The sequence below is a fragment of the Carassius gibelio genome, chromosome B11, assembly GCF_023724105.1.
Source record: "Carassius gibelio isolate Cgi1373 ecotype wild population from Czech Republic chromosome B11, carGib1.2-hapl.c, whole genome shotgun sequence".
NCBI classification, from domain to species: domain Eukaryota; kingdom Metazoa; phylum Chordata; class Actinopteri; order Cypriniformes; family Cyprinidae; genus Carassius; species Carassius gibelio.
Genome location: NC_068406.1, coordinates 13,993,451 through 14,021,021, shown reverse-complemented (window position 1 = coordinate 14,021,021; position 27,571 = coordinate 13,993,451). Strand labels below are relative to the sequence as shown.

The 27,571-nt window shown below is 35.5% G+C and overlaps 3 protein-coding genes across 5 annotated transcripts; 2 read left to right on the top strand and 1 right to left on the bottom strand.

Moving 5' to 3' along the window:
- Positions 1-873: 873 nt before the first annotated feature.
- LOC127968247 (UDP-glucuronosyltransferase) lies at positions 874-16,750 on the top strand. 2 transcript variants are annotated; one of them, XM_052569309.1, is made up of 5 exons: positions 874-1,967; positions 10,168-10,299; positions 11,615-11,702; positions 15,472-15,691; positions 15,800-16,750. In XM_052569309.1, exons 1-5 carry the CDS (start codon positions 1,095-1,097, stop codon positions 16,077-16,079), a joined length of 1,593 nt encoding a protein of 530 aa, XP_052425269.1. In that variant the 5' UTR covers positions 874-1,094; the 3' UTR covers positions 16,080-16,750. The 2 variants fall into 2 exon arrangements, with proteins under 2 accessions (XP_052425269.1, XP_052425270.1); XM_052569310.1 differs by lacking the exon at positions 874-1,967 and adding an exon at positions 7,691-8,605 and having other exon boundaries at positions 15,800-16,428.
- On the top strand, positions 2,101-7,194 carry LOC127968249 (UDP-glucuronosyltransferase 1-6-like). The gene is made up of 2 exons (XM_052569311.1): positions 2,101-3,650; positions 7,048-7,194. Exons 1-2 carry the CDS (start codon positions 2,787-2,789, stop codon positions 7,132-7,134), a joined length of 951 nt encoding a protein of 316 aa, XP_052425271.1. The 5' UTR covers positions 2,101-2,786; the 3' UTR covers positions 7,135-7,194.
- Positions 16,751-17,752: 1,002 nt separating the features above from the next.
- On the bottom strand, positions 17,753-25,384 carry cflara (CASP8 and FADD-like apoptosis regulator a). 2 transcript variants are annotated; one of them, XM_052569546.1, is made up of 11 exons: positions 25,264-25,384; positions 23,064-23,137; positions 22,394-22,957; positions 22,055-22,160; positions 21,826-21,961; positions 21,200-21,246; positions 21,008-21,071; positions 20,847-20,899; positions 20,652-20,730; positions 19,658-20,174; positions 17,753-19,041 (listed from the first exon to the last, which is right to left on the bottom strand). In XM_052569546.1, the coding sequence occupies exons 3-11, from the start codon at positions 22,747-22,749 to the stop codon at positions 18,915-18,917; spliced, it is 1,485 nt and encodes a 494-aa protein (XP_052425506.1). In that variant the 5' UTR covers positions 22,750-22,957; positions 23,064-23,137; positions 25,264-25,384; the 3' UTR covers positions 17,753-18,914. The 2 variants fall into 2 exon arrangements, with proteins under 2 accessions (XP_052425506.1, XP_052425507.1); XM_052569547.1 differs by having other exon boundaries at positions 22,394-22,613.
- Between the last annotated feature and the right edge of the window lie 2,187 nt (positions 25,385-27,571).

Below are 27,571 nucleotides of genomic sequence, written 5' to 3'. Positions count from 1 at the left end.
TTAGAAGGGGTTGTCCCAATACTTTAAGCAATATATACATATATATATATATATATATATATATATATATATATATATATATATATATTATATATATATATATAGTATTTCATAGTGTCATTTCTATTAAAATATATTTTTCTGTCCATATGACAATCATTTCTATTAAAATATATATTTCTGTCCATATGACAATGAGATTATTTAGCTGTTTTGCTTGAATGTTTACAGAATTATTTACACAAGGTTTTTTCACTATTTATTTGACTCAAGGTCATTTTGTCTCTTACATAACAAAATATTATCCAGTCACCATGGCTTCATTCACACATTCTTTGTTTGAGGGCCAACTTTCTGCAAAAAGATTTGAGCACAGGAGCCGTCTGGTTGATAAAAAAAATTTTCAGATTGGAGTTCCGCAAACCTCTGATGTGATAAACTGGAATTAAGATCATTTATACTCATTATAGCGGTTCCTACATGCAGTATCATGTATATGAATACAAAAAAATAGATCTGTATATGCTCTGATACTACTGCCACTCTAAAATCAGTTGGTTTGGTCAATATAAATAAATATTTAAATGAATGAATGAATACATTTATTGTAAATAAATAAATTAGTTAGATTTCCATTTGATTTTAAACTAAGGTTTTCATTTTTAAAACCAGTTTATTATTTGTGGGTTAACCCAGGCAGAAATGGTAACAAAGGCCCTGGGATCTCAGCCAGTGAAAAGAAGGCAGTAGTTAAACAGGACTTTGTACCTTTGTTTTTTTCTGAGTTCTTTGGGATAAATGTGCTTTGGCTAATTTTTTTTGGGCTAACTCTTTAGTCAAAGTGATTGCTTTTATCTTTTCTGATTGTAACTCACTTTTAAAAATGGTCCCTAAACTAACATGTTTTAATTTAATCACACAGTTGATTAATCCTTTCAAGGAATTCGCACAGAAAAACAAGTCTTGATCCAGTTCATTCCACATGGTGAAGGGGACAGACTCCGGGAGTCTCGCGTTACACAAGACATTGATCAATCATTGACAGAAAGACATCTCTCCTCGAGTAGACACTGTGAGAACGTCAAGAACCAGAGATGAAACTGGTTGCATTTCTGGGGTGCTTCATGCTCGCCTTTGCAGCTGTGGGAGCCACAATACAGCCGAGAGAACCTGGTTGGTCCGGTTCACTTTTAGTGGTCCCGATGGATGGGAGTCACTGGACTGGTGTGAAAGCTGTAGCGCAGGAGATGGGCCGCAGAGGGCACAAAGTGATGGTGGTCATTCCAGAGGTCAGTGTACTGTTAGGACCTGGCAAATACTACACTACTAGAACCTTTCCGGTTCCGTACGGAAAGCAACAACTGGATGAACTACAAGCTCGGAATGCTGAAGTAATGGAGAGTAAGCAGCTGCCTTTGTTGGAGAAGATCAGCACAAGGATTAGTAACATGAGGAAATTTGTGGACCTCCAAAGAGCCACGGCTGAGAGTCTCCTATTGAACCAAGAGCTGGTGGACTTCCTGAAGAAGCAAAACTTTGATGCCGTACTCACCAGCCCAGCTGTACCAACTGGGGCCATCCTGGCTTATAACCTCTCCTTACCTGCTGTGTATATGTTGCGAGGCTTACCTTGCGGGCTAGACTCGACGGCCACTGCCTGTCCGAGCCCTCCGTCTTACATCCCACGGTTCTTTACAAACAACTCGGACCGTATGTCGTTTCGTCAACGTGTGCTGAATGTTCTAGTGAGCACCGTAGAGCCATTGCTTTGCAGACTGATATATTGGTCAATGGAGGGTGTAGCGTCCCGTTTCCTGCAGAGAGACGTAAGTGTGGCAGAGATCCTGCGCAGTGGAGCCTTGTGGCTGCTGCGTTATGATTTCAGTCTAGAGTTTCCTAAACCCTTGATGCCCAACATGGTTCTTATCGGGGGGATTAACTGTGCCATAAAAAACCCTCTTACTAAGGTGAGTGCTAAATGTTTCTTTTGATGCCTAAACGTGAGATGAAAATGTTTGCTTCCTCAGTGTGTTTGCTACATCTGGTCTAGAAGTGTGTTTCAAGCTTAAGCTGGTCCTAAACAACTAGCTCCTGCTCAGGACCAGCCTAAACCAGCTCATGACCAGCTCAAACCAACGGCTATGCTTCTACAACCCCATGCTGGTTTTTTCAACTGGGTAGATGGATAGTTCACCAAAAAAATGAAAATTCTGACATTATTTATTCACCCTCATATCGTTCCAAACATTTAACATAGTTAAACTGACATGGTTTTTGCACTTTGTCAAGTTGAATAAAGAATGTGCTTTTGCCGGGGAAGCTTCTGATTGTTTTATGCTTTATAAGAGATGAGTTATATCTTATATTGTTTAAGAAATGAAATGGGGGAAAAAAGATGCATCATGATATGTGGTGTTTTTGTATGTCTTAACAATAGTGCTGTCAATAAATGACAGTTCAGTTTACACTGGCAACATTTTAATCATTAGCTAGCAAAATCGGTGTGCAAATGGCAAACTCTACAAACAGTGTTTAGTTGTACAATGATTTTTTTTCCCTTCTTTTTGTGCTTGCTTTTTAATGGATTTTGTTTTGTAAAACTAATACCATAAATAGGTTTTAGAATGAAGTCCCTCCCACATTCTGTCTAGCCACTGAAAATCTAGAAAGCCATCTATGTCAAAAGCAAATAGTTGATATGTTTGTAATGTAGATTGTGAGACAAACAGAAGCACAGAGGTAAAGGTTCATCATCGTCAGTCTTTTTGAAGTCTTCAGCTATAAAGATGCACTTAGGATTAATTGTATGTCTAGTGAGCAGTATAATCTGTTCTGCAGCTCTGGAGCAGGTTAAGAGCAGTTGGACTGGGAAGCTGTTAGTGGTGCCCATGGATGGAAGTCACTGGACAGGGGTGAAGGCTGTGGCTGAAGAGATGGGACGTAGAGGACACACGGTGGTTGTGGTGATTCCAGAGATCAGCATGCGCTTGGGTCCAGGCAAACACTACACCACAAAGACGTTTCCAGTCACATATGGGCAGGATTTAATCAACCAAATCAAACCAAACAAACATGTTCGTGAACTAACCGAGCCAGAGCAGTCCCTTCTGAAGAGTGTTTCTTTAAAGGTGGACTTTATGAGAAATGCTTTAAACTATATGGCCTCTACAACTGAGAGTCTGTTAAAGAGCAGAGAGCTTATAGAGTTTCTGAGAGAACAAAACTTTGATGCTGTTTTAACTGATCCTGCCCTACCAATGGGAGCCATTCTGGCGTATAATCTGTCCGTACCTGCGGTGTACATGTTGAGGGGTTTACTGTGTGAAGCTGCAGCCACAGGCAGTCCTGAGCCTCCTTCATATGTGCCACGTTTCTTTACACAGTACTCAGACTGCATGTCTTTTAGTCAGCATGTACTGAACATTATTGCCAGCATGCTGGAACCACTGATATGTAAATTGATGTACTGGCCCTTTGAGGAATTGACATTCAACTTCCTTCAGAGAGATGTGAGCCTGACTGAGATCCTGAGAACTGGAGCCGTCTGGTTGATGCGGTATGATTTCAGTCTGGAGTTCCCCAAACCCCTAATGCCCAACATGCAGCTGATAGGAGGAATTAACTGTGGAATTAGGAACCCACTGAAAAAGGTCAGCATCACCTTTACTTGCTACATGATACTCATGTTTTTGAGCTCATAGTAGCAAGTAGAAGCAGAAAAGGTAGACCAAATTTCTGGGTTTTCAGTCAGAAAAAAAAGATATGATTGATTCTGTAGCTACACATTGTAATTCATTGCCAGGGACATTTTAGGTGCCCCTAATTTTGCCAGGTTCCACGTATATCTAGGTAACTTTCTTGTTGGTCATGTAATAACATTACTGACAACCAATCAGATTTTAGGACTGGTTTAGGGGCTTTTACACCATTTTTATTAACTGAAAATGTCCCTGTACTGAAGCTTAAAGCTTAGATTATGGTTAAGGGTAAGAATACTGGTTAGATCCTTTCCTTTTTTTTTTTTCTTTTTTTTTTTTTTGCAGAATTGTTGTTCCAGGATCAACAAAACATGTTGATAGGAACATGCCTTACTCTGCAAAATCAGGATGTCTCATCCCTAGTAAAAAAAAAAAAATATATATATATATATATATATATATATATAAATATAACATTTTTTTCAAGTGTAGTTCAAATCTATTAACATATTTACTAACATACCAATTCCGACTTACTGATATAAAAATTATAATTCAACTTTGCATTACTACTTGTGCACAATGCAGATTTCCTAATATTAAGCCTAAAATGTGTTTATGTCCCTATTAATGAGGATTTTATGATCTTTGAATAAATTCTTAATAAAGTGTTTAATTGCAATAGTTCCTACAATCAAATATACTTCAGTATCAGCACTACTTCCACACAACTAAATTGCATTAAGTACAAAATTAGTTTAATAACAAATTACTTTAAATATACCGAAAGTACAATTGTCTGATATTTTTATTAGGTACATAAATATGTAAATGCATTTGTTGTATCTTTAGCATGAAATAAATGTATTTCAAATACATTTTCATATATTAATTTTCACTAGGGAATACAATACCTTGAAAACCACAATTGACCGCCATAGCCTGACCAGACACTGCGTCTTACAACTCTCGTTTCGTCACACAGATCTCCGACCATATGTCTTTTCGTCATTGTGTTCTGACATTCCAGTGCGCATCTTGCACTCTTTGTAGACTGATGTTTTGGTCTACTGGGAAGTCAAAGCTGAGATGATCTTCAGTCTTCTTAAGAGGTTCAAAGATTATTCTTTTTTTGTAAAGAAGCCACTGCTTGCTTAGGATGACAAACTGGTAAATAAGCACTTTAGAAAATCCACAAATCAACTGAACTTCTATCATTTGTATCCTTTGTGCAGATGTTAAGTGTTTAAAATATTACACCAGTACTTGGGCAAGATCAAAACGTTTGATTCCTGCAAAGTTTTACAGAAAGCAAATATCAACAACTGGAACTGCAACTGACTAAAAAGACGTGGAGGATTATGTAGTAATAATAATAATAATTTTATGTAACAAAAAATAATTAGTACTGGAAGTATCTGAGGATTTAAGGACTTTGTTGCTACAGCTTTTAAAAAAAAAAAAAAAGTAATTATTGGTAGTTTCAATAAAACCAGCCGAAGGATAAACATTAAGAAATAAGAGACCGTGAGAGAACTATACCACAGTACATCTCACTGCTTTTGTTTTTCTCACAATACATGTACAGGCCATTTCCCTTTATTGGCAAAGTGTGCTATAGCTAAGGGTATGTTGTGGACGAACTGCTGTGAGACTGGGTTGGAGGTATTATTGTTGTTCGGCTGATCTCTTTAACTGAGGAGATGGGAAGGAAAGGAGTGGCAACCCTTATTTTTATATAGATTAATAGGGGTCGTATGCTAAACGTATTGCAGTATTTCTGAAGCATGCGCACAGGAAGCAGTTGTCAGAAGCCATGTGATTAGTGAGCCTGACTGAGATCCTGAACACTGCGGTCATCTGGTTGATGAGTTCCCCAAACCCCTGATGCCCAACATGCAGCTCATAGGAGGAATTAACTGTAAAATTAATAACCCACTGAAAAAGGTGAGACTAGTGAAATACAGTATAGGGAATTGGTCAGTTTTCAAGAATGTCATAAGTGTGTTAGAATGTACAATTTTCACAAAATTTCAGTAACATTGTGTGATTAAACTATGTAAAACTAATACAGTTCAAAAGACACTATGCTGATAAATCCAGGCTGAAAAGGGTGACAAAGGTCCCAGGAACCAGTTAAAAAAGGCAAAATACAAGTGGGATATTTGACCAAAAGTAATTCATTGTCAAGGTCTTCATCTTAGTTAAAGTGCTTATCTTTTTTCCCCTGCTAATTGTTATTAATTAATTAATTAATTTTTGACTCAGTTGCAAAAGACATAAAATATTGCCACACAGACAGATCAGTTAAAATTTAAGGTCTATAGGTTAACTTTAAACTTACTATAGCTGAACACAGTGTTTGCTATCTGGGTGCAATGCCTCTTCAAAGTAGGCCATGTCTGTGGTGGAAACTATTTCAGTGACAAAGCATATTTTAGTAGGCTATGGGTTAAACTGAGATTGCCCTTCACCCACAGGACTATGTAATGATTCACGGCTGTTTTATACTATATTTCTATATTTATTCTCTGGTGTTCCAGGGACAAATGCATATATACAGTCACATGCATACAGTAGACTAGAGCTGCATGATTATTAGGTGTTCTTCTGGTAAAACAGGCTTTTCTTTGATTCACTAATACTCAGCTTGCTTTGTTTGTTAATTATTCTTTGTTGTACAACACGACACAAGTGAAATTCTGGTGGTTACCATTTTTCAATTACATATGTATTTTCCTTATTCTTATATCATAAGATTACGACAGGTGTCACTGTTCTCTCTTATTTGCAGTCCCAGTACTAAAGCGATAAACAACAGTTCAGTTGTTAGTGTGGGGTTCCCACAGCATAGCTGGGTGGGGGGAGGATTACACTGGAGACCTATCGGCCATGACGGGGTCACTGGGTCTTACTGGATACATTGTTGAAGTTTGGGATTTTTTGGATTTTTACTTTTTCACTTTATAGATTGTTGCTTACAGTACGTCATTTGTGGCAGTGTTTAACATATTACACCAGTACTTGGGCAAGGTCAAACGGTTTGATTCCTGCAAAGTATTACAGAAAGCAAATATCACCAACTGGAACTGCAACTAACTAAAGAAAAGTGTTGGATATCCCCCAAATCAGGAATCCGCTAATGTAGTAATAATAATTAGTAGTAGTTGTACTGGAATTATTTGAGGATTTATTTAAGAACTTTGTTGCTACCGCTTTAAAAAAAAAAACGTAAATATTGGTAGTTAATAAAACCAGCCAAAGAATTAGCATTAAGAAATAAGAGACTGTGAGAGAACTATACAGTACCACAGTAAATCTCACTCCTTTTGTTTTCCTCACAATACAGGTAATTTCCTTTTATTGGCAAAGTGTGCCTACTGCTGTGAGACTGGATTGGGGGAAGTATTGTTGGTCGGGTTATCTCTTTAACTGAGGAGATGGGAAGGAAAGGAGTGGCGAGCTTCTCACGCAAACTGGGCTTGAGCAGAGGGGGAGGTGCTGGTGAGAGCTGTCTTCTGCTGACCTGACAACAATTCTTCCTTCTTATGCGTTTGAGTTCATACAGCTGGTTGCAAATTAATCTTTGAGTGCTCGTTCTTTACTTAGAACGCTAACAACTAAATCCATGCTTATCTCTGCTGAGAAACTGTGGTGTATTTAGATATGTGCAACCTATGGCTACTACTTTTAATTTTGTATTTAAGTGTTTAAAGATATCAGATTTGTAAAACACAACTTAATGTGTAATTTATGACTGTAGTGAGTCAAGTTCTTCTTGTAAAAAAAAACAAAACTTAATATGTAGTGGTATGTAACATTGTACTGGACCTGCAGAGCACTTTTTCCCTTTCAGGAAATGTTTTTCTCATGATCTGCAAACCAAAACACGGACAACTGACGTGCTCTCATTCTTCCTTTCTCTCCCTTGTTTCTCAGTTCTCATGGGAGAATGTAAATACAGCCCCTTTTCCTGGAGGAGGAGTTTTCTGCTCTGGTTTTCTTGCAGTGTGTGTGTTTGGTCTTAGGCAGACCCAGTTATGCTGAAGGAGGGCTGGCTGAGGGGGCTGGGTTCAGGGTTGCTGCTGCTATGGCTGGGTGCCTGGCTGAGGCCTGCGCAGGGTGGCCGGGTGCTGGTCATGCCTGTTGAAGGCAGTCACTGGTTGAGCATGAAGGTGTTGGCGACAGAACTGGCCCAGAGAGGCCATAGCATCCTGGTCCTGGTGCCCGAGAACAACCTCTTGATCCAGAGTTCTGAGCTCTTCCACACTGAGACCTTCCCTGTGAAGATCTCCAAGGAGGAGCTGTCCGCCAGCTTGAAAGGGTTTCAGGAGGCGGTGTTCACGCGTAGCCCTGCGCTGATGGACATCGTCATCCAAGTGGGCCGTCTGATGAACTTCACAGGAATGCAGGTGGAAGGATGCAAGTCGCTGCTTTACAACAAACCTTTGATGCAGAAGTTGAAAGAGGAGAATTTTGACTTGCTGCTCACAGACCCTTTTCTGCCCTGTGGACCTATTATCGCTACTAAGCTCGGTCTCCCTGTGGTCTACTTCCTTCGTGGCATGCCTTGTGGCCTTGACATGATGGCTTCACAGTGTCCTTCTCCTCCATCGTATGTACCTCGGTTTCAGTCTGGCAACACTGACAAAATGACCTTTGTAGAGCGCATTCAAAATTTCGTCATGAGTGGTGTAGAGCTGGTGCTGTGTCGAATAATGTATGCCAGTTTTGATGAACTTGCATCAAGATACCTGGATGCGGATGTGACATACCAGGAGATCATTGGCCGCGGAGCTATTTGGTTGCTTAGATATGATTTTACATTTGAGTACCCCAGGCCTATCATGCCAAATATGGTCTTCATCGGGGGCATCAACTGTCGGAAGAGTGCTGAACTTTCTGAGGTAAGTCACCAGAGGTGCCTTTTGGATTTGGTCAAAAAAGCTAACTGCAAAATGCAGAGGTTTTAAAAGTTTTTGCCTAAAATAAATACATTGTATAGTTAATCAAAGTTCCTGAACATTTTCATGACTAGTAGGCCTAAGATGTAATTTCCTCAGAAGGAAATGTTTTTTTAAGGTTGGGTTGGGGTCGTTCTGGAAATATGGGTTCCATTTTTGAGCTTTGACATTGGTGCTTTGTTTTAACATGCATTACATTTACCCTCATACAAACATAACCCATGGTAATATGACTCCTTTCTCCAGGGCACTGGTAACCTGAGGCAACGCAACATGTTCGCTGTATTCTTTGGCACGCAACCTCCTCCATTTCTTTCCCTCTGTGTTATTTTTCTTGTCAGACGCCCTTCCTTCCATGAGGACCAGTTTTTTTTTTTTTTCCTTTCTATGTTTGAGGCAGGGGTAATTTTACAGGCAAAATAATAAGTCCTGAGCTCTGAAAACCCCAGACATGTAATTGTGTGATTTGTGCAAAGCATAGGGTCTGAAATATCAGATAGGAAAGACACCGGTGAGATGAAAAGGTTTGGTGGTGATTGAGAGATAACATGAGCCTTGCTGATGAAGCTGTACATAATGCAAACGTGTGCTTTTTCTGTGTTACATATCTTGTTTATAGGAGTGTAATGGTACACAAACATGACAGTTCGTTACATACCTCAGTTTAGTTTTTTATTAAACTGTGGTTAACTAAACAAAATTTCTTTCTTTAAATAAATTCAGTTATAATTCAAATTTTCTTTGAGCATAAGATGAGGTAGATTTTTGTCTCTGAGCACAACAGGGCCCAAACTGAAATTCAATTACTATTAATTTTTAAATATAATAATGAGCAATCAACTTTAAAAAAAAATGATGCAAACCTGTAAATTGCACATAATGCAGTTTTTAAATTAACTTCTAAATCATAAAATGTATATTTGTTGTTGAAATACATGCATTTACACAGTGTCATAACTTTTTTTACTATAACATTTATTTAATCAAACATTAAATAATTAAGATATAATTAACCCTATAAAGAAAAAAATATTAAGAGTGTAATATTTCTGGAAATAGTTTTCTCTAAAAGTATTAATTTCTCAAGCGAACTAACAGCTGTGGACACTGATGACAGGTTTAATGAAAAGCTACGCGACATTTTGTTTACAAGCTGTGTTACTGATGTCTTTCTGCGGTTGAAACACTGATTAAGCAGTAGTTAAGAGAGAATGCTGCCGTCTGAACTAAGGCATTTATACAGCGATCTGCCACCACATTAAAGAGCGTCAACATGGCATTTCTTGTTTGAATTTCTTGAAGAAAAAATAGATAAGTTTAGACTTTTTTTCATATCAAAATTAATATAAAAAAAGTTCTAAGAAGTTTCCAGTGAAGTTCCATTCGTGCAGTGGTTACATGCGTACCGTTACACCTATAACTAGTTTACTGTGTTGAGCTATACATGTAACAAGGTCATTATTTAAATGTGTATTTTTAAATATTTTTTGGCTTGTCTTTTGCAGGAGGTGGAGGAATTTGTCGAGGGCTCTGGAGAGCATGGTATTGTGGTGTTCAGTCTGGGTTCTCTGGTCTCCTCCATGCCAAAAGAGAAAGCTGCAGTCTTTTTCAAGGCTTTCAGTATGATTCCACAGAGGGTAAAAAATCATTTGTTTCTTCAATAATCTCAAACCACTGTTTAAAATTCAAAGTGCTATCTTTAAGCCAATTCCTAGTTAAAGTCGTTTTACATGCCACAAGAAGAATCTTACATAAATATTGGTAACTTTTAGGTACTACGCCTATAATATTTCCTATAAGCGAAAATAAATAGGTTCTGGGTATTCTATATCCAAGCACTTCAGACATAACTACATTAGCTGCACATTTTCTCACAACTCCAAAAGATATGTGCGTGATCCACTTCTAACGGTCCACACTGTCTCCAGCAAAGCTGTTGTCTGGAGTCTTGTTTTCTTTTGATCTTAAGTGTTATGAAATAATCTCCCTCCATATTTATTAGCTAGTGGTAGTTTGGTGTATTATCCACATTTCATGCCAATCCATTTATCGTATTTCAGTCTTTAATGCTGTATCCCATTTCAGTTTTATATATAGTGTGAGAAGGGACTGCAACACATTAACACCTCATAGTGAAGAAATTATTCTGGGTAGTGTATGATTATGGCATCCATCATCATTTTAGTAAGAGAATGGATCTTATTTTCTCTAATTTTCCTTTTTTATTGTAATAGTCCTTGGGTAAGAAATAATTTAAGTTGGAATGTCATACATTTTAGAAACATGGCAGAAATCCAAAGTTATTCTGGTGCAATTTAAGCTGTCAATCAAGGTGTAAAATAAACATTTAAACTACACACATTTACTAACCCAAGACTTAGAGCTATATCTTCTGTGCAAACTTTGTGGTGCGTGACCTGAAACCATTTTGTTCAGCATCCCACATGTTCAGTCTCTCAGTACAGGACTGTAGGGTTCACGAGTCCACATTACCCACTTGTTTTCTCATCTTGTAAAGTCTAAAGCTAAGTGGAGGCTGCACGCAGAGCTTTAGCTATAGCTGCGGAGGAAGTCCAGGAACATCTTGTTCTCATTAAAGTTATTGTGTGTGCTGAAAAGGGGGTTTGGCACTCTAGAGAATGCTCATTATTACAGTGGATAGTATTTCTGACCGAGACAGAGTCTCTTTTTAAAGTTCTTACATTGCTATGAATCATCTAGCAATTTTTTTTTAATAGAGACATATTCCATAAGCTTCTACTAATGTGTAGCCTCAACAAAAATAAATGTAGGATTTCACATATAGAAGTGTCTACTTGAATAGAAATGATTTCACAAAATGGGAATTTCTAAAGTAATGGACTTAACTGGTAACATGGTTCCATTTTATAACTCGCCTTCACAAGAAGATTTGTTTTGAATAAAAGCTGTCTGAACTGTCACTTTTTCTAGGTTCTCTGGCGGTATACAGGTGAGATTCCTGATAATGTCCCAGAAAATGTCAAGCTGATGAAGTGGCTTCCACAGAATGACTTGCTCGGTGAGTTTCTCTGAGGTGTATTCCAGAAAGCACGGTTAACTAACCGTCAGCTAAAACCTTTGATTAACCCCGAACCTCGCTTACTCGAGGTATGTGGTTCCAAAAACGCGTCCGGCAGTAAGTTCATTCAAACTCCGAATATGTTCCTGGTTAAGACTCAACAGAGCGACGAGTCACTATTGGAAATGGACGCTAAGAAAAAGTGCACCATGCGGTTTCTTTCTTCTTCTTTTGTTCAATGGTCATTTACATGCTTAGTGCATATAATATAAAATAATAATATAAAATGTAATAAATAAATATATAATATATTAAATGAAACATTGCCTTGTCGTAGTGTTTTATAATTTATACAGATATTTGTTATATATGCCAATAAAATAAATATAATTACCATATTACAATAATGTATTCCCTTATTTATCACTTAAATTAGCACTTCATAATTAACATATCACACAAATATATATAGAAATATAAAAAAGAATGGGCTAAATTACATATTGTAATATTCTATAATGTTGTTCGCTATCTGTCACGCCCACTGAAGGCTCATCAGTAGATCACACGTGCGCTGATAGCGCTGAAGTGAATGCTCTCTGAAGATAACCAGAGCAGGTTATGTTCCAGGGTTAAAGTTACTCTGCTTACCTGCATACCCTGAAAGTAACCTCTGATTTTGGAACCGAAAGCTGATGTTATCCCCTCGCTTATCCTCAAACATACCCGGGTATGTCACATGATTATGTGTGTGTGTGTGTGTGTGTGTATATATATATATATATATATATATATATATATATATATATATATATATATATATAATTTGTTTTTCTTTAATAGGAAATGAGTATCTTAAAGGGATAGTTTACCCAGAAATGAAAATTTCCCCATGATTTACTCACCCTCAAGTTATCTTAGGTGTATATGACTTCTTCTTTCAGATGAATACAGATTAGAGTTATATTTAAAAATGTCCTGGTTCTTCCAAGCTTTATAATAGCAGTGAATGGATGTTGATGTTCAGTAGTCCAAGTGCATCTGAACCATCTATCATAAAATGTGCAAAGGACAACAAGTCTCCTCTTGGCTTGACTGGCTATTACTTCTTATCAGGCGCTTATGCTATGCCTATGTCCTACATCATCTGCTGGACATAACTCTCTCATAAACATGCGTATAACAGTTAGTAGTTGATAAAGTTTTAAATTGGGGTATTTTCTTACAAAAATGTGTCGTTTCACTTTAGGGGCATTTATTCACTTCATTGAACTTATTTTGGACTACTGAAAATCAACATCCATTCACTGCCATTATAAGGCTTGGAAGAACCAGGACATTTTAAATATACTTATGATTGTATTCATCTGAATGTAGAAAGTCATATGCACCTACAATAGGATGTTTTGAGTTAATCGTGGGTTAATTTTCATTTTTGGTTGAACCATCCCTTTAAAGAACTTAATGCTTTGTATATGTAATGTTAAATTCTTCATGCAGCCAAAAAAAAACAAGGTTCTGATTTTATTAATCAGTGGGAAAGTAGAGCTCTAGAAACCTAACTGAAGATCTATGTAATCAAATAATTTATGTAAATATATTACGTTTAAATATATAGTTTTCATGTAATGTACATTTTTGCTTTATTTATTTATTTTGAATTTATTTATTTATTCTTCATTTCATGTGAAAAGGATAGGATTTATTTGTAGTTGAGCAAACACTTTAGTTGGATTCAGACCTGAAGAATGAGGGATTTCTGTTTGTCTTTCCAAAAGTACATGATGGAGTAAAATTATTATTATAGTACAATCCAGGGATTCTCTTGGCTTATATCTTGGGTAGCGAGTTAAGGATCAGCCAACCAGAAATTTCTGCAACAACATGGATCGTTAAACCAAGAACACAGAAGCAGCTTTTGTTAAACAAACTGAGTAAAGACTGTATTTTGCCTGGCATGTCAGGAATGATTGCAGTGACTGGAGAGCAGAGCCCATTCACACTCAGTGTTATGAGGATAATCCTATTAACGGTGGTTGTATTGGCACAGAAGCTGGTCCAGTGAACAATCTGGTCAGCTATAGAAATACTGGAAAATTTTAACAGAAAAGGGTGCCCTAAGTTGTCAGAATATCTGTAGATTTTTTTTCCCAAAAATTCTATTTAAATATCTTCAAGAAAGGTGCCAATTTATGTTTCTGACAGTGGGTGCCCATCCTCACAGGGAAATCATCAAACATCCTGCTCATATGTTTGACTTAGAAAGTCAAAACTTAATGTGATTGCCTAAATATGAGCTACTAATACATTTTATTAGTAATCTTTTTATTTAATATTGAAATCAAAAAATCACAAAGTGTTAAATGAAGCACACTATAATAACTTATGACAAGTCTGATGGGCATTTGTGTATATTATTATTATAGGGACCCTGAAGTGAGATCCACCATTTTGAGAAGCTCCCGAGTCTCAACTGATTATTTGATAAAGAATATCACTGTTTTTTTGTGTGTGCTCAGCCCTTTTGCCTGCAAGGATCAATAAATGGGGATGTTAAACATGATAATACTGAGCAAATCAAAGCTTTATAAAGTGGCATCCAAAGGTCTGAGTATACTGCATTTTGCAGCTTATTAAATACACATTGTTCATAACAAATTATATGATTTCCACAACACTTAGATAAAAAAGTTAACTTGTTTACTTATTTGATTCAACCAGAATATTTGTATTTTTTTTTTTTTTTTCAGGACTAAAACGACTTCCAGGTTTAAATAAATAAATAAAAATAACAATCTCAATCACACTTTTGGACACCCTTTTTCCCTGGCATATTATCATCTGTATATGTCAGCCACCATAAAAAAACTTGTTGGTCTAACTTAATACAATTATGATGCATTAAAACTGATTTATATGAACTTAAATGAGGTAAAATGTACTGATGAGTAAAATTCATGCTAATCTAATAAGATCACATCAACTTCATTTGACATATTCTGTGAATGTTCCCTGAACATAATTCACTCGTGTTGATCCAACCAGTGTTGTTGCTGTTCAGACTGGTGCCTTCATGCAGCGTTGCATGAGTTTTCTGCATTTTTATGAAAATGGAAAAGCCTGTTAAGAGTTTTAAGTTTTAATATTTACCTAGTTATTTTGAACATTTAAAAGATCAAACAACATAAAATAGTTTTTTGTTTGTTTTTTGGTCACCATTGTGGTTAAGAGTAGAGCTTGTGCTGGCGATCAAGCTGATATCTTTTTTTCTTTTAATTCTCATATTTATTCGTATGAGAATGTAATAGCCAACGCAACATTTGTTCACATGCTAATTACAATTTTTGTAGCATGTAGCAAGTAATGATCAAGTAGAAATGTTCTCATGAAATTAGCACAGTTAAAGTTCATGTAGCCTATAGCCTAACCACAAATTCTATACTTAAAAAATTAACCTTAAAAATCAACATAAACTCTTTTAAATGTAAAAAATAACTAAACAACAAACTTTATGTATTTCACTTTACCAAAAACACATTAAACAGCACTTAATTTCAACATTTATTCTCCTGGTTTATCCCTATGCAAAGCATGCTGGGAACTAGAAATCCACTGCCCAGTTTTAGTCAATGCAACATAAATTATGTAGGCTCAGCTTGACTTCAATGGTTTAAGTTAACATTTTATAATTGTAATTTCATTTAATATAATAAAATTGAGTGCAAATGAAAACTGAATTTGACAAACTGAATTGTTTTTTTAATTAAAGGTCACCCCAAAGCAAAAGCCTTTATCACTCATGGTGGGACGCATGGAATCTATGAGGGCATTTGTCATGGTGTGCCCATGGTGATGATTCCCCTCTTTGGTGACCAGGCTGACAACGTGCACCGCATGGCGACTCGAGGAGTGGGAGTGGTGCTCAGCATCCATGACATCACTGCAGAAACACTGCTTGATGCTCTCAACAGTGTTATTAATGATGGCAGGTGAGAGCTTTTACATTTTTCCCACTGTCTCTCTCATATACAGTATATATATATATATATATATATATATATATAACCTCAATGCATTTCTTTTGCTGTGTTCTGCAGCTATGAGCAAAGAATGGAGAAGCTGTCGGCCATACACAATGACCGTCCCATGCAGCCCCTGGATCTTGCAGTCTACTGGACAGAGTTTGTTATGAGACACAAAGGGGCAGACCACCTGAGACCTGCTGCTCATGACCTGAACTGGTTTCAATACCACAGTCTAGATGTGATTGGCTTCCTGCTTTTTATTGTGCTGATTGTAACTCTAGTAACATTTAAATGCTGTGCACTTTGTTGGAGACGCTGTTGTAGAAAATTGCAGAAGAGGAAGAAAGACTGATAATATAGATTAAAAGGTGGTTTTGCTTATAAAAGCGCACATTTTCCACATCTACCATTTCATTTTTACATTTTCAGAAGAAAAGTTACTTTCATCGCCTGACAACTGAGCCAGTAAAATCTCTTTAAAACGCAGCCGTTTTGTAAAGGGGTAGCACACATCAAGATTTTGAAGCAGTTTCACCTGTGAAAGTGTTGTTTCTCAAGATAATAGTTTTACATGCTTTCATTTAGATATCACTGGACCACTGTTCACCTAAAACATTAAAACAGTCAAGCATTCAAAGCAACCCACTGTAAGATAAACAGACTGCAGGTTCTAACTCTCATAATCAGCTGGAATTCTGGGTCTCCCAATTAACCCTAACCTGGGTAGATGGAGTGTTTAATGACACAAATGAAAGGTTGTGTAAGAAATATAAGCTTGTCTAATTTTAATACAGATGTTTTCTGTATTTTTTTAAAGTGCTTCATCAACCTTATGATCAACATCAAGGCATTCAGCATTTTTTTTATATAAACAATTGTTTTTCCTTTAATTTCAGTCCTAAATGACCAACAATCAATTTTTGTATAAACAGTAAATTGTTGTTGTGCACTTGTAGCCATGATCTGAAAATGCACACACTAAATTGATTTTAAATAAAAATAAAATTCCAAAATATGAATACAGCAATGTTTTTTGTTGTTGTTTATGAAATAAAGCAAAATCAATCTCTTTACTCACATAAGATATAACACATTTGATATATTTTTTTCTAGATTAGTCGAACAAATGTTGCGTCAAAAGGGTTCTCAAACTCAAATTGTACTTAAACTTCTACAAACTGGGAAAGAACGGTAAAGCCCAAAATAGGTTTCATTTCTCAAATGAGCAATATGGGGCTGTGCAAGAAGAGAAAACAGATCTTATTGTTGAACAAAGTCTCATTCTGCTGTATTTGTAGTTTCATTGTTCACAATCTGTGATTATACAAAATGTTACTAAGTAAAATTCAAAACCTGGTGTTCCACAAGAAAAAAAAAAAAAATTATATATATATATATATATATATATATATATATATATATATATATATATATATATATATATATATATATATATATATATATATATATATATATATATACACACACATACATACATGCATATATATACACATACATATACACACACACACAGTATTTCAAGTCACTTTTACTAACGCTTTCTTTAGAGGTAAAGACCCCTGGTGGAGTGGAAAATGTATGACGGCAAATTTATGCCAAAAAGAACCGAACGCACGCGCCCCAACTTCTCACCATAGAGCAGATGCTGTAGACATGATCACATTTAAACTGTTAACCAAATAAAACGTACACAGAAATTTGTACTTAAGTGTCCGAAAATTGCGCATATTTCAGTCAAAAACGAGAATGATTGTGTTCTTTTGCAAAATAGATGGGTCGGCCCTATATCCTTTCACAGATCTACAACGATGGAGCATTTTAATGTCAGTGTTTTTTTTTTTTTAGAACTTGCTAGTGATGGGGAGTTTTATCAAGATTATTCTAATCTTTTCGGTGTATTCACTCAAAAGATTCATTGACTCACTCTTTTTGCAAGTTATTATTTTGACTCATTAAACTAGCTTGATTAAATTACTGAAGGAAAAAAAAAGACAAAACGCAAAGTAATTTAAATCATTTTTATTCATAATGGTCACTTTCTCTACACATCCCATGCTGCCAAGTGTAATTCAATTTTTCATACGGTTTTCATATTCTGTTAATTCATTTTATAATCTGCTAATGGAAAGCATGCAGTAGTCAGTCTCTGAAGCGGGATGAAATAAATTATGTAAATATAAGTTATTTATTTAAATGACAATTAGATATAGGCCTAGGTTTAGTTTAACATTACAGTTGTGCTACAGTCTGGTTTGATATATATCACAGTATGCAAATTCTACATGTGTATTAAAATTCTACGCATCTGCTAAAAACGATCAGACCAGCCAATAAATCATCAATTCACATCAACGTTTAAAGTCTATATTCTACTCTATGTTCTGCTCTAGAGAGTGATTGATCATGCTACGATCCACCAGGCTCATTAAGGTCACAGAACTCCAGCCTACTGATACAGTACAACACTATTAGACAATAAGGATATATTTGTTATAATGTGTATATGCATTATTATCAGTGTGTATATAGTTTTCTATAGAAGAGAAGTGGATTACTGAACAAGATTAATAGTGCAGCATGATGTAACTAGATATTCAGCACATGAAAATGAATTGTTATTATGAAGAGGAATGGGGTCTTGTCTGATTCCTCCCAAAGATTCTGCTCTTTACCAAAACATCTCACAGAATTGCTTTCCTTGCACCATTCATCTTTGCATTGCAACTTTGGAGGATTAAGTCATGTTTTTTTTTTTTTTTTGTAAAGCTGCTAAAACAATAATGTATTTACAATGTATTTTCAAAAGAGCTTTACAAATAAACTTCACTTTGCCGGAGTAATGACTGAAGGAATTCTTAAATTAATTAGCGAGGCACTAGCACTGAGACTGCACTAGAGAAATCTGTATTAGCTGCCAATGGAGATACACAATGAATATAAATAATAATAATAATAATAATAATAATAATAATAATAATAATAAGCAAATATATAAAACACAATTATATTTTACCAGATATTATGGCAGTATTAAGCTATGCTCGGATTACTCAACCACTATAAGGGAAATATTTCCATTCTAAACAACAAGTATAGGGTGTGTGTGTTGACAAGAGAAAATAAAAGAGAAAAAATTAAGTTTGTGTTGTGACGCACAAATTAAGTGTTATAAGTAAAGTTTCTTGCGTAGTGTGTGATAGAGTTGAAGATGGTACTCATTCTCAGGGTTTTGTTGATTATAAATAAACACGTTTCTCTTCACCTCTTCCATGATGTCCAATAAAAGCATCTTTCTGCAAATTAAAAAACAAACAAATATTTATAAATATGGATATTTAAAATTTCAGACTTTTATTTTATGAGAACTCAACTACAAAAGCTGTAATGATTTAGCATAAACACTATTTACAGTCACTTAAGTGTTAAATGTCAGGTCACAAACAATAATAAATAAAAGCCAAAATTATCTCAATTTTGTTATATATTCTGCATTTGATATGGTTCTCCTGTACGACATCTAGTGGTTGACAAATCGTATAGCACTTTTCACATGTACTAAGTATGAACAATATATCTATAGCATTTATTAATCTTACAGTAGTTAAATTTCAACATTTACTAATATATATATGTATTTAATATGCATTTAGCATTAGTTAATGTACAGTGAACTAAATGTAAAAATAAAAAAATAAAAAAGTTGCTCACTCTACTGTAAGTTCAAGTCAGTAAACACCAAAATGCTAACAAAAAAGATCTTTAAAGTGTTGTAAAGTGAATGTTCAGCTATTTTTATGTGAATAAAATACGACTGCAAGAAAATGTATTGTTCATAAAATTGCATGAGTTAAAATATTTGCATTGACCACTTTTAAATAAAGCAATTTTTTTCATAAACTGTGCCCATACCTCTGACATCCCATCAGAAAGGTAGAATTTAATGCACGCAGGTAAACCGATTGGTGGCCAGACCCTTCCAGCAGCTTTGCCTCTGCTCTGCACACGCTCCAAAGGACATCTGCCAATGCTGGGATAGTCCTTGCATTCGCACATAGCCTCCTAGAACAGTGGCGTCCTGGCACATCTGTCTCAAGGTATTCATCATCCATTGAGGGGGGATTTGGGACTTCTGTGGTCCTGTAGATCTGGATAAAGAAGAGTTTGGGTTTGCCACACAGAGAGGGACACTGGGTTGGGCTGAAAAGCTGCCTGAGATCCTCCAGCCAGATGCCAAGTCTGCTAGAGTCTGTAGCCAACAGATGAGTGTCCGTTCCCCTGCTGATGATGCAGCAGACAAAGCGATTGACCCCCTGAAGGATCCTGTTGCGGGTCAGGTCTTCCAAGACCTTCTGGGTTTCTTTTAGACCCAAGAGAGAGTGAAGAATGACCTTGAAACCCAGACACTTGAATGTCTGATTCATCATCTCTGAAAGGACACAATGTAGATGTTTGGATGCAGATGTTTTATTGTAGCACATTAAAGAGCTACAAATAGTTTTCAGGATTAACCATATTTCCCCCCAACTTGTAATTAAATGAAAAAACAAAATGCTATGATGAAAACTATGACTTTCTTTAGAAAAATCAGGGGTGGTCAATGGGAGTTTTTAAAAATGTAATCATAAAGGGTATCTTTTTTTTAATCAAACATTGACATCATTGTGGTAGCAAATAAATTTCCCTCCAAAACCAAAATGGGGGTGGTGTTGGCTCAGCGGATAAGACACATGCCCTTTGGTGTGAGAGACCTGGGTTCGATTCCACTGTGAGACACCAATGTGTGCGACCTCTGACATTTATAGCAATTGTAAGTTGCTTTGGATAAAAGCGTCAGCTAAATGTAAATAATAATAGTAAAAATAATACAATATATATGATTCTTAACATTATGACACACACTTACCTCCATCAAAGCCAACACAGTCAATAATCACACACAGATCCCTCTGCTCAGGATTCATTTCATACTGCTCCATCAAAGCCTAGCAGACATACAGATGACTTATAACCTACTCATAAATAACATAACCTTCAGAAAAGATGATAGACTTTTACATGATTACTATTTACAGTATTAATGAAGATGATAATTTCTTACCGGTAGATGTTGTGTCCCTGTCTCCGGTACTGAAACCTTCAAATTCTGAAACTCTAGAAAAAGACCATGTGCCAGTCTTTAATGTTATTCATAGGTAGACATATATACACACACACACACACACACACACACACACACACACACACACACGGAACACTCACCTTGGGAAAAGCATAGTGTTTGTTTCACTTGTTGAGCAGAAAGCTGGCATTGCACAGGGGCGAACTAAAGTGAAGGAATTAATAATAATTTTTAGAATAATTAGTAATAATTTACCCATCATGCAACATACTGTATCTACTATATCTATCCATTCAATACAGAAATGTATTTCCTTAAAATGCATGTCTAACCTTAAAGGAGTTCTGGACTTTAGGGATTGCACATGGAACATTCTGACCTGAAATAGTAATACATTCATTCACTAGATTAAATTATGTATTATTCATTATTTACTAATGATTTAATTTAAATATTTTTCATTCAAGCTTCTTAACAGGTGCCATGAACAAAAGCATCTACAAACGTCAACCATGGGTGCACTAATGTTTAATGTCAGGTTTTTAAATCACAATTAAAACAATTCAGTACTGCAACCCAATCTATAAATCTGACGTAATCTATCATTAGCTAGCCAACCAGAATTATTATCATTTATTTATTTTTAATTTTTTCCGAAGCCTGTTCAGTAAGATAGGATCTCATAAACTTTGAAACCTTTAGTTTCAGGAACTTCTGACCTCGAAAACAACATTAAAAACACTCAACCAGCCAAACTTTTTGACAGTAAGACATGTTTGTTTTGGCAGGTAAAATCAAACAATGCACTACGGATATTGAAGTACAACTGCAGAATTAATTTATACATAATCAAATGCTGCACCCAGTTTTTGTGCAAATTGTATTGCCTCTGTAATTCCCCTACTGACGAGCAATTCAAGCAACAACCAACAGAAAAGTGCCATCCAAAATGACTAACCTCTATTCTTGTAGTACTGAATCCTTCTGACAAGGTCCATTCTGTTTATGTTTCTCAAGCACTGTTCAAGCAGGTCTAGCTTATCACATGATACTTCATCTAACTTCTCCAACTCCACTACCACATCTAGAAAGCTCTATGAGAAATCAAATCAAATGAAACAAACATGAAATAAAAAATGCACATTACATAAACAGAATTTTTTTTACATTTTGTACTTTTGTCTTACAGTAGCTTTAGCCAGTCTTTCTTTGGGCAGGGTACTGCTCAGGAGAAATATAAGAGACTGTAGCTCCTCATTCCCCAGATTTTCGCTCACATCTGCCATTAGAACCCTGTATAAAAGAGATCAATTAAAAATACAGACTTGTGTGGGTGAAAATTACATTCACGGGTATTTCTGCTTGGGTTTTTCCATAAGAGAGTGCTATAATAACCCCCAAAACAAATACGTCAGACTCCAAAATAAGGCTTTTCATTAGCATAAGTATTAGTTTCATCACACGGGTTGTTTTTCTCATACAAGGAAATATCTTAGACACTGAGATATGCTATTAGCATGAATTACCTATAATCTGAGAGGACAGCTCCCTTCTTCAGAATTCCTTCTACCTGTTGTCTGTTGGTACCAAAAACCTTCTTTAGGATATCATAGCGCTTCAATCGGAACATGAGCTCCATCAGCAGGGCATCACCAGCCTGAGCTTGACCTGCTTGAGCTTGTGCCTGTTTGGCAAATGCCACCAAAGCTGCTCTCAAGTCTTCCATGCAGATGTTGTTAAACAAATCTGTACAAAGGTACAGTAGTGTTTTACACTCCTCTTTTTCAAGAGATGCTGTCACATAGTTGACCATCTTAGAAAATCCATCTGCCATTTCACTGCATGGCCCTGTATAGATGCTGTAGGTTATATTTTGGGTCATTTTAAAAGGTGGGAGTGTGGAATTTTATTAAGCATTTTAAACTATTTGTTTTCTTAAGAGTCTAGTCTGGGAAAAATTAGCTATTTGTCTTTGTTTTTTTTTGAGCAATTCTTGAATGAAATTTGCATTTATCATGATAGTGAGAAAATCCACATTAGCCTCATTCATCACATTCTTGTAGAAATCAATAGCTGCTTTGGATTTACACCTGTAAAGGGCAAAGCACACACACAACATTAAGTTTCTCTCTCTCTCTCTCTCTCTCTCACAATCAGTGTAAACAAATTGAGGACAACTGCAAGGGCCAGAAATACCTTCAACGTCCTTAATTTAGAGAGCCAGGAGTTTTGGTGGTATTGCCTGCAAACAGGCTTATCTCCTGGTAACACTAAAATAGAAAAAAGTGGCATATAAGCAAAGATGATGCAATTCATAACTAAATTATGCCTTTGATAGATAGCAAGTAACTGGATATCCTCAAAAAATACATACAGTAGAGAATTTCAAAATCGGCACAAACTTTCTTATATTAGGGTGGATTTATCTGGATTTATTTTGCATTTCTGACAACATAATTCACAAATTTTTTGTACATATTCTTAGAATTTATATTAGTATTTCAAAAGCAAAACAAGCCTCAAGAATTCAAGTGGAATCCTGTGAAGAACTCGTCGCTTTGTTAACCTTTTCACGTAGGGTTGCCACCTTCAGCAAGGCAAAATAAGGGACACCCATTCATTACCCCCCCGCCAACCCACAAAAAACAAAAACAAAAAACAACTAAGGACACAAATAATTAGTAAACCTAATCAGCTTTCTCAATAAACCATGAGAACACATGCTAAAGTAGGCCATTTAAACTTGCAACAGAACACATTGATATTGTTATTGTAAATTGAATTATTCATAATTATTAACTATTATTAACTTTTTTTTTACTTCTGCAGCTATTAAGATTTTTTTATTAATTTGCTTAAATAAGTACCACGTTATTAAGTATTTGTCCCATTTTTATCTAAATAATTTATCTTTTTTTTTATTTTTTAAAATGCCAAATAACATTATTTATTATGTATATATTTATAATTAACATAAATGATACATTAATAGATAGGGTCTAGCATTAAATAGGCCTATAAATTAATCTGTCAAACATGTCTAAAAATATTATAAATTGTCTACCAAGCTCTGATAATTTATGGAATATTTTAACCCGATCTCATGAAAGTGTGTATAAATAGAATGCCAAATAAAAACGAAAACTTTGACTTTGGCATGAATATGCTTCACAATGGTTAGGTTTAGGGTTGTGGTGTAGATACGCATCATATGCATGCCAAAGTCTATTTTTGTGTTTCAATACCATGAGTTTTCGTTTTTATTTGGTGTAATATTTATACGCATTTTCATAAGACTGGGCTCGGAATATTATACTAACGGACTATCCAAATTGTAATAAAACATATAGGCCTACACATTTTGAAGCAAGGATATGTCTGTCACTTTAAAGGTATAGTACACCCCAAAAAAAAATTTAATTCTGTCATCATATTCCCAGGTTTTAATAAACCTGCATAAAGTTTTTTTTTTCTGTTTAACATAAGATACTTTGAAGAATGTGGATAACTAAACAGCTTCTGGTCCTCTGTAGAGAAAAATAGTCATTGTGGACCAGAAACTGTTTGGCTACATATCTTTAAAGTAACTTGTTTTATGTTCAACAGCAGAAAACGAAATTATTACAGGTTTGGAACAACCTGTGGGTGCGTTAACTATTACAAAATTTTGATAGTTCACACATTTTTGTGTGAACTATCCCTTTAAGACAGATGGTCCACCGTGAGCAACTGACAGCTTCTCTGCAAACTGCGCGTTTAGCAATAATTACTGCACAGACCCAATGATAACTTTCCCATGTAACGTTAGCCGAGCGAAGACAACCCACGCAAATTTCTGTCGTGCTTTACCCTATGATTCAGAATCTTGGAACTTTTCAAAAGATCAGTTTCAAAACAGCTCGAGCGATTCGTTTACACCGAATGTGAAAAGATTCGACCGGTTCTGATTCGCTAAAAAGATCCATCTCAAAAGAACGAAATTACGTCTTTTTATTAAACGACACGTGTCCAAAGTGTTAAGTGTCCATTTAGCGTTAGTGACGTGCGCATAGTTAAATATCAACAAGCTGTAACCACCCATAAAAATAAGATATATATATCTATATATAGATATATATAGCCTATTAGAAACTACTTCACTCGCGATAAATTAACTATTATGATGCGTCAAACAATATTACGTTAACGTTACATAGCCTATTCTGTTTTTAAAGCTCGATCAAATTACCTTTAACTGACTGGCTAAATGACCTTTGACTGTGCAACTACGTACTTTATGGAAATAGTATGAAAAGCTAATATTATAAACAAACATAACGTTAAACTACTACAATATTACTCAAATATACAATTATAACTAACAGAAAGCAAGATATAGCGTTTGCCTAAGTTTTACCGTTGATGTTGTGTGGCTTCATCTCTTCGTCGAATGGAAAAACGAAAGTAACTGAACAAACCACGCCTGACGCCTCAGACGAGGAGTCTCTGGGGAAGGGTGGGTCACATAGCCTCAGTCTAAAACAATGCTGGTTATTTATTACACTTAATTAGTGGTGATTCTGTTAAAGACCGGTTAAATTAAGGAAGGTCAAGGGAGGGACAGCTTGTTGACAAGCTGCGATAGCATTTAAAAAAAAGTTCCGGTAATTATAAAGCATTGTACACATTTTATGTGGGGGCTGGATAAACTTTGAAAGTTTGAAAGGTCTGACCTTTTTCACGTTGGAAAAAACTATACCATTGATATTACAAACGAAATATTCTTTATTATAAATGGTTGAAAAAAAGTGCAACTTGTGAAAACAAAACATGACAGTTCATGCTGTAAAAACAGTTTGTGCTTAGAAACCATGTTTACAGATAAACAGGAGACAATATTTCGTATGATATACAATATTTCGTGTAATTCAAGTGTTTTTTGTGTAAATATGGTAAGGCTGGCATGACGGCGAAAACAACGACAACAAAAAGAACAGGTCAAGGTCTTGTAATATGAGCAGTGAGATGAGTGCTGGAAAGTCCCAAAAGATATTTTTTAAAGGCGGTTTAGATAAAAGCTGCTCATTTACAGATACAATACAACTTAAGCTTTTAATAACTGCATTAATTCAATATTTCAAATATATCTTAATAGTACAACCCTTTTTGTCTTTGCTTATTTGTGAACATGCAGTATTCAAATGATTCAGATCAGATGCATAGATCTCTGAAGATATTTGGTTATTTTCAGTTCCCACACTTTTTGAAGTTTATATAAACTTTGATTCAGACCACATTTTTCAAAGAATAATGAATCATTCTTTTGTGACTCAAAAGATTCTCAGAAATAAGGAGCATTTTTAGTGAAGGAACTCTTCATAGCTAGAAAAGTGTATAGCCTATTCACTGCAAAAGTTTTTAATAATTGTCATAATTTTTCCAGGAATGAAAACCAAAATCCTGGTTTTCCTGGCTAGGACTCTATAACTTATTTAGGAAAACACAATTTTAACATTTCTGTTACCATGGGAAGCCTGTATTTAGTAATGTTACAATACAACAGTATGCCTAGATAAACAAAAGATCAAGTTGTAAATGATGATGGTATATGAAGAGGAGATGAGAGCTATAACCCATACCTCAGAGCTGAACTATCTATTGGAGTTGAGTTTTTGAGGTGCAATATTTGAGAATCAGACGCCACCCCATCTGAAATAGATGTATCGTCCAATAATCTGTGGATTTCCTCATAAAAGGTTTTTGAAATGTAAGATGATCTTCTGGGACAACTGAGTCTTTATCCTTAATGTGTGTTAAACAGTCTGGTTTTTAATGGCTGACATCCTTGTTGAACACTATTGGAGCACCATTGTTGTTACACCTGTGGAAATACAAAGCACCACACTTTTTCAAACACGAACACAACAATTCAGTGATTTAGGACATATCCATACTTGGATATGAACAGAATATAAAAAGAGAAAAGTATACAAAGTGTAAAAGTTCATTTTTGCCAGCTTAAAGTGTAAAATGTTGCTGTTTCTTAGTGGTTGATTCAAGTGAAAGAATTGGTCAAACTAAGACAGGAAACATTTTCTGCTTATCAAGTATCACAAAACAGTGAGTAAAATCTGTGTTAAGATAAATATGAAGCATACTTCTGATTACACAGAGTACATGATAAACACTCAAAAGATGAAAGGCATTTCCTTCTCATTTCTTAGAATGTTTATCTAAATCTTTACTGCTGTACATAAAAGATTTAATCATTTTATGCTACTCTTCTGCATAGAATCTGATGCTTGGAAGTATAAAGTTGCCTTTAATCACCATATCATAGCTGACTGACTAAGACTGCTTATAAGTCCTACAAGAAGAAATATAGTCTAAGCAAGTAAGGAGTATATCTGCCATACCTTATTGTCTTCAGATAAAACCTGGAAGTATCATACGTCCGACCAAATTGAACTTGAGTGCCCTATATATAAATCATTACTGCAGGCTAACCATAGTCATTCAGATGAAGGCAGCAGTTCTAAACATTAACACAGTTTTTATTTTAATTTATTTCAGTGCATTACTCATTGATTATATTCTAAAATTAATTATTTAAAAGCTAGCTTTTGGATATCATCATGAGTAACTGCATCAACAACATTAGTGTTTTTGTCATTCATTTGTATAGCGTGGATTAAAATCCATTATTTTTATTTTAAAGTGATATG

Bases quoted from the DNA above. Each gene is read 5' to 3' on its own strand.
- LOC127968247 (XM_052569309.1), top strand. From the start codon at position 1,095: ATGAAACTGGTTGCATTTCTGGGGTGCTTCATGCTCGCCTTTGCAGCT. The intron at 10,300-11,614 runs GTAAAAAATCAT...CACTTTTTCTAG, and splicing joins TCAGTATGATTCCACAGAGG to GTTCTCTGGCGGTATACAGG. The intron at 11,703-15,471 runs GTGAGTTTCTCT...TTTTAATTAAAG, and splicing joins TCCACAGAATGACTTGCTCG to GTCACCCCAAAGCAAAAGCC.
- LOC127968249 (XM_052569311.1), top strand. From the start codon at position 2,787: ATGCACTTAGGATTAATTGTATGTCTAGTGAGCAGTATAATCTGTTCT. The intron at 3,651-7,047 runs GTCAGCATCACC...CTCACAATACAG, and splicing joins TTAGGAACCCACTGAAAAAG to GTAATTTCCTTTTATTGGCA.
- cflara (XM_052569546.1), bottom strand. From the start codon at position 22,749: ATGACCCAAAATATAACCTACAGCATCTATACAGGGCCATGCAGTGAA. The intron at 21,072-21,199 runs GTTAGACATGCA...CCTTCACTTTAG, and splicing joins AAGTCCAGAACTCCTTTAAG to TTCGCCCCTGTGCAATGCCA. The intron at 20,731-20,846 runs GTAAGAAATTAT...TATGTCTGCTAG, and splicing joins CAGGGACACAACATCTACCG to GCTTTGATGGAGCAGTATGA.